This window comes from Canis lupus, chromosome 16 (genome assembly GCF_003254725.2).
Source record: "Canis lupus dingo isolate Sandy chromosome 16, ASM325472v2, whole genome shotgun sequence".
Lineage (NCBI taxonomy): Eukaryota > Metazoa > Chordata > Mammalia > Carnivora > Canidae > Canis > Canis lupus.
In genome coordinates, this window is record NC_064258.1 from 19,022,162 (window position 1) to 19,029,292 (window position 7,131).

The following is a 7,131-nucleotide window of genomic DNA, read 5'->3' on the forward strand; positions in this document are numbered from 1 at the left end:
CACATGCACACCCTAGCTCACACACACACATGCACACCCTAGGACACACACACACATGCACACACGTACACAACCCAGCAGACACACACATGCACACCTCAGCACACAAACCAGCACACATACAGCCCAGCACACACACGTACACACACACATGCACACCCCAGTGCACACACCTCAGCGCACACACACCAGCACATACACACCTCCGCACACACACAGCCCAGCATACACACATGCACACCCCAACACGCACATGCCTCAGCACACACACACACACACACACACACCAGCACACATACATTCAGAGCCCACTGCCGCGGCTCCCCCTCACACACTAGCTGCACATCCCATAATACCTAGTTGGGCAGATATTAGCCTCTTGGCGTGTTTACTGTCCAACAGAAGCTACGTGAAATGGTTGCTGAGTCCCTGATCTTACATCTGAGGCTGCTTTCCTGACAGCATCACTGACGCTGCGCCCACTTACCGCTTTCTGTCTCCTGCAGGATTATGGCGGGTACCTGAGCACCTACATCCTCCCGGCGAAGGGTGAAAATCAGGCTCAGGTTTTCACCTGTGGCTCTGCTCTCTCTCCAATCACGGACTTCAAGCTGTACGGTAATGATCTTGACTCCAAAGGCTGGGCCCCCTGCCTCCCCCACCCCCGACCCATGTTCCCACCTGCTGCCCTTGCTCCATGCACCCCCTCCCCACAGGGGAAGCCATTGGGGCAGGGGAGGGAGGGTTTCAGGTCACGTGTCTGATGAAAGCGGCCAACCACCAATGTCCGCAAGTCACATTCCTGACCCACGAGACCAGGAGCTAGACACTGGCCTGGGGTCCTCACAGGGCCAGAAGAGCCTCGGTGTGTGCGGGTAGGGGTTAAGTGAGGAAGGGTGGAGTGGCTGAGGGGGCCGCCGCTTGGCAGAAATCGGGTGGCGACCTGGCCGGCGCCTTGCCTTCCTAACGGGCAAGAGTCAGCGACCAGGGCCAGGGTATCAGGATGGCTTGCTGTAGGGACCAGATGGGCAGGCCTCCCAGGTGTGGGAACCGGGCCTCCGCCAGGCCCCACCATGGCTCTACCATCACGGTTTTGGGATTGGAGGCTCCCTACCTTCTCCTGGAGCTGGCTAGCTCTTTTTCTCTAAATGTGAATGGTTTTGTGACATTTGTGCTTTTCTGAAAATATGTGGTGAGGTGTTCCTTGTGGGCTCTGAGAACTGGCTTTCAGGTCGAGGTTATGGGGAGGCCAGGCTGTGAACCCCAGCTATGCTGCACAAAACAGACTGACTGATAGGATCAGAGGTCGAGGGCTTCTTGCTGCCAGTCTGCTAAGCCCTGCTGCAGGCCTACAAGTACCACGGCCCTGGCCACACATCCCCCCATGCCCACGTGCCCCATCTCTGCACCTGGGGCCCCGTGGGGTCCAGCAGCCCTCAGCCCGCCAGCTCCTACAGACTTTTACAGAGAGCCCTGATGCAAACTCAACTGATAGTCCTTATAGGACTATAGAACTCTCTTCATTCAAAATGTTCATAATTTAAAATTAATTTCCCCATGGGAATACATGTAGCATGGTTCAGATTTTTTAAATTCAGTGAGACTTTCTTAATCTTTTCAATCATGCTATTTCAGATTTGCCTGATTTGAATGCACATAAATGTACCAGCCTACACCTTGATTGGTCACAGAGTCCCAGACAGGGAAATCCTCCACTGTGTCTTCCCCTTAATTAAGGATGTCCCTACCATTTGCAGAAGGCTTCTGAGCTCCTTCCTTCCTGACTTCCCTGACAGGGCAGACGCCAGGTCCTCACCCAGAACCTGCACCTAGAGCCAGGGCTTTGACTAGAAGAGGGCATGCCTGGCTTTTAAAATTAAAAAAAAAAAAGGAAAAAACAAAAACAAAATCTGCTTGCTTTGTAGGATTTGTTGCCTTTCCTATATGTTGAAACAAAGCAGGGGGGAAGGGGGGATAAATCCTGTTTATTGAGGATTCAGATTTTCAGATTGTTTCACTTGATTGAGGTTTCACTGTACAGCTCAAAGCCCACCCACCAGCTCTAGCATATTTTTGTGTTACGCTGGTGCCGTCTGATGACCTGGGGAAGGACCTGCAGGTTGAGGGGTTTGTCCTGCGAGTGAGCCCCCCACCCTGTGCCAGGGGCGCCCCCTGTGGCTAGCGGCTCTGTACTGACCTATACCGGTAACCCGGCCTTCCTCTGCTTGTGTCCAGCGTCTGCGTTTTCTGAGAGGTACTTGGGCCTCCATGGACTTGACAACAGAGCATATGAGGTATGTTGGGGCGCCCCTGCTGCCCCACGGAACTGGATGACATCGGTCCTGCCCCCTGACCCAGCTCCGGGACCTACACTCCCTCCCTGGCCCCACTGCCCTCTCCCTCTCTCTCCCCCGCAACCACCAAAGTCACTTGGAGAAAACCTTCCACCAGGCTGTGAGCTGAGGGGACCAGAGCCTCTCTGGGGCCCATCTGGGTCCCCTTTCTGGCACCTAAGGGGCAAAGAGGGGAGTTAGGAACATCTTGGGATAGACAGAGGATCTGTCCCAGGGCCCACAGTCGTTGGGCATGGATGACTGCTGGTCCCCTTCCCCAAGGCTGGTTCTACTTTGGGAAAATAAGCCATTGATTGGGGGACAGAAAGTGCCCTGATGCCAACTGCCATGTCATAGCAGGTGGCATCGTAGCATTGAAATGACTTGGCACAGTGTCACATGGAGTGTTTCTTCGGTGGCTGCGGGGCAGGGGCCGCTGAGGCTCTGAGACGTGCCATGTGTTTCCCTCCCATGGCAAGCCCCCAGTTGTCTTGAGGGGGACAGTCCCCCCTGGGGACTGTTGCCACTGTCCCCAGGACACCCAGCTACCTTCTCAGTCAGGGTCCAGTGCACTCACCCGCGGCAGAGAGGCCCCCTAGCTGTGTCCCCTTGTCCCCACATATGCAGATGACGAAGGTGGCCCATCGAGTGTCAGCACTAGAAGAACAGCAGTTTCTGATCATCCACGCAACCGCGGACGGTAAGGACCACCACCGTTAATGCACAGCGTCACCTTGATGGTGTGAATGGCTCTAACCAGTACTTCCCTCTTTTTTTGTTTGTTTTTTTTTTTTGACAGAAAAAATCCATTTCCAGCACACAGCAGAACTCATTACACAACTAATTAAGGGGAAGGCTAACTACAGCTTACAGGTACAGTATTTGCACATCTCCCCTGCTCCACGCCTGGAGAGAGATGTCCTTTTCACGGAAAAAGAACTGATTGGTATTCAGTTCATCCCAATTCTGCAGACACACCTGTGTTCCAGTTGTAGAGGCGGGCAGGGGTGCATCAGGCCAGACGAATCTGCACAGGCTTATTTTCTCTAGTAATTGGTGGTTGTCGGGTTCTGCGTTCGAGCCATGTGCAAACCCCTTTATAACTCCACCACTAACCCCCGGCCCCCACTCCAGGCAACGAGCAAGGCCAACACGACCAGCACAACGCCACAGTGAGGCTGGTGGTGTAACCTGGCGGTGAGGACGGGGGCTGTTGCTCCAGTGTTGATAAGAGCAGCACTCTGGGAGGCGTTGGGGGCTTTACAAGTGCAAGTCCTGAGCCTTCTCCACTAGTCTCCCTCTGGATAGCACCACACATTCACTAAATTCTGGCAGAATGTTCCAGAATCATCTGTGGCTGAGCAGCAGTTAGAGTGCTACTCTTCTCATGAAACCACCTCACAGCCCTGTTTTCACTGGCATCAGGAACCGACCCAGCGCCTCACGTCTGGGATCCTTGTAGCGATGCACAATGCTGCTTCTAGAAACAACCTCCATTTCCTTCCCCGGCCACAGGTTCCTTTGGCAAAACACACGTGACCCCAATGGTCTCTTCGGGTCTAGAGACCAATGGGAGGTTTCCTTCATAGGCACACGTCCCCCCGACAGGGCCAGCCTTGGCACTGACTGCTGCCCACCTTCTGTCTCTGAGCTCCTGGCCTGTTGGAGGGTCACGTGCGGGCTGGGCCAGTCTGGGAGAGTCTCCTGCCAGGAGGCAGTTTGGCCTGAGCGTTGATGAATGGGGAAGGAAGGACTTAGCATGTCACCTTTGAGCTTGCTTCTGAAAGCCTTGACTCATGTTCGACAGTTGCCATGGTTTTGTTAGCTACGTGTTAGGCATGTCATGGGTTAAAAGGCAAACTTCCATGTGCTAATGTGGATCCCTCCCCAAGGCATAGACCAAGCTACATCAGCAAGATGTTGAGCAGTATGCATTGTAGGCCACACCGGAGACAAGGAAGGGGGCCATAGCCCAGTGCCAGGCTTGCAGGCACAGCAAATGTCTTCACAGATTCTCAGTGAATGTGGATCAGGGATCAAGTCCAGCAAAGGGCAGAGAGACTGGGGATCTAGACTGGAAAAGACATACATCCTACCTGGTGTCCTTTTGTGGGGTAGACGTTTTTCTAAGTAACAGCTCCGTCATTGATAAATAAAATAAGGGTGAACGCCATCCTCTAAAGATATAGAGGAAGACAGTCTTCAAAATACAGGAGGCAGCCTGGTATCATGGTGAGAACATGGGCTTCCGGGTCAGTTAGACTTGTCGTGAGTCCCTGCCGGCACAGGTACCTGTGTGTGGAAATGTGTGGCACCTCCAGGGGCCAGGGGGATCCGTCCTTACATGTGGTGGTCGTGTGCCACCATCCTTTAAGCCCTCCCCATGTCCTGGCCTTATTCTAAACACTTCACAGGGAGTCTATCATTGAAACCTCACAAAACTTTATGAGCTGGATTCTATTATGATGATCGTCTCCACTTGACACACCTGGAAAAACTGGGGCTCGGGGAAGCTACCTGCCCACGGTTACAGGGTGAGCCAAACGCGGGTGCAGGGTGTGGAGATAACACAGAATTCTTCCCAGGTCTTTGGGGATCCTGATCCCTGGAGCCCGGGGCAGGAGCCTCCATGGTCCTCGAGTGCGTGTCCATCCATGCTGCCAGTCCAAACCAGCAGATCCAGGCTGTATACAGTCTGTCGAACAAAGTGTTCTCTAACTTACTGAACCCAGAGAAGAAGGTGCTGACGCCTGCATCGCCGTGGTTTAGAAAATTCACTTTGTAGGCTACCCCAGAGCCGTGTGCAGGGCCCTGGCCGTGCTGGGTTCATGTCTTATGAGCATCCCCGGGGCCCACGGGGGACCCCACCCGTGAGTAAACTTTCCCTGCCTTCCCCACAGATCTACCCAGACGAAAGCCATTACTTTCACAGTGCCTCCCTCCACCAGCACCTGTACCGATCCATCATCAACTTCTTCGTGGAATGCTTCCGGATTCAGGACAAACTCCCCATGGCCACAGCAAAAGAAGAAGAGGAGGAGGACTGAGCACCACGGGGCTCCTCCTGGAACAGTGTGTAGCCGGGACCCCGCCTCCCCGGCCCACAGGGGCTGGCTGGGGCGGGGGCAAGAAGTGTGACTTCCATAGCATGTGTGTCTCGCGTCCCAAAGGCGGCTTTGCTTCGGAAAACAGCTCCTTCCCGGGCCGAGACGCGTCATCGCTCACGGGAGGCTCCCATGCGCCCGGAGCCACTGCAGCATCACCCTCTTCTGGTCCCAGAGTGACTGGTGCATCCCACGGCCCCTCCCCAAGGAACAGAGCAAAGGATGGACGGCAGTGAAGAAATTGGCCCTCAAACCCAAGCTATCGTGCAGTAGCATTAAGACCCACCCTCACTAGTGTGCGTGCCCACATCAGCAGCATCCGTCCTGTCCGATATAACCACACCATGGAAACAACTATAGCACAATTATTTTAACACTACTTGGTCATAGATCAGCTTGCTCCTTTCTGTAATTAGGAGACTCAGCATTTCAAGGGGCTGTACAAAGTATTACTGTAGCTATGCTAATGGTTAACCTTATGGAATTAATTCGTATTTTTCTATGGTTTTTATCTGACACTGTCTCTGGTCACGGGGTTGTTTCACTGTGCTTGCCTTCTTTCTTGCTTTCTTGCTTTCTCCTTCTTCTTTTCTGTTTCTTTTTGGCTTTGTGTTCTTTGGTCAGTGTGTAGGCTTTGCACTTGTTTGGATAAAGAAACGGATCAGAAGGAACTAACTGCTCTCTCCTCAAGATTGTCTTGAGACTTTGTGGAGAAATTTCAAAAAAACTGAAGGGAAAAAATCATCTAATAGCATTCACTAAAAAAAAAAAAAAAAAAAAAAAAAAAGAAAGGAAAAACAAGAAAATGCATAAATAAAACGTCTTTCCCACAAAGCTGCATTAGGATTTGGCTTATATTCACAAGATTTACCTATGTCCTGGAGCCCATCCACTCCCCACTTGATAAGTTGTTGAGGCTTTTCAGATGGCGTTTGGTTAAAGAAATGTAAAAACACAAGGAGTTGACTCCATCCCTGAGTCTGTAGCGTGATCAGGGGACAGGCGTCCTGTCGTCCCGGGACACAGGTGCATGCGGTTGCCTGGCACCCTGGGGATGGTGAAGTGGCCTCAGCACCTCCTGCGCGCAGCCTCTGGCCCAATGAACAGCCACCCCTGGTGTGTATTTCATTTTGTTGTACATAAAGACAGGACTGGCGCTGCCGTCCACCAGCCCCCACCATGCCGCCTGCATGCCGACCCCCTGTGGCTGACCCGCACTCTCCACAAGTGCTAGTCTGAGACACATCCATCACTGCTGTTTCCTTTGGAGCTTGTTGACAACCTGAACGTCAGTACTGATGTCTCCAGCTTCCGGTCCTGCTGGGGGGTCCTTGACATCCTGTCAGCAAAGAAGATTTGTCCGTGTCGCTTTTTGGTGTTTGGGGGTTCGGGTTTCATCTCCATGAGTTCTGGATGTCAGCTGCAGCTGGTGTGATTGGAAGGTCTCCAGTGCAGGATTTCTCCAGGTGAGACATCGCCATTTCTGGAAAGGACCAACGCATGAGCCACGGGAGCAACTCTGAATGCTACGCAATCATGCTTTCGCTGTTTCGATGGGCTTGACCGAATGCAAAGCCAACTAGGTCTGACGGGGGAAGCCTGCTCCAGCCACGGGACCTGGCAGGGTGGAAGTGAGAATGTGGCATGGTAGCGTTTGTTCATCCATGGAATAAAACATTATTTTACCACTCGGA

The 7,131-nt window shown here is 52.9% G+C and overlaps 1 protein-coding gene across 4 annotated transcripts in view; it reads left to right on the forward strand.

The window, feature by feature from the left end:
- The window catches only part of DPP6 (dipeptidyl peptidase like 6), an 829,290-nt gene extending 822,159 nt beyond the window's left edge, over nt 1–7,131 (forward strand). For 3 of the 4 annotated variants that reach the window (XM_025451902.3, XM_025451870.3, XM_025451893.3), the window contains exons 22-26: nt 507–618; nt 2,236–2,294; nt 2,961–3,033; nt 3,133–3,206; nt 5,234–7,131. In XM_025451902.3, the coding sequence (XP_025307687.1) occupies nt 507–618; nt 2,236–2,294; nt 2,961–3,033; nt 3,133–3,206; nt 5,234–5,380 (465 nt within the window). In that variant the 3' untranslated portion in view covers nt 5,381–7,131. The remainder of the gene's footprint in view (nt 1–506; nt 619–2,235; nt 2,295–2,960; nt 3,034–3,132; nt 3,207–5,233) is intronic. The other variant, XM_025451878.3, reaches the window with a different exon arrangement.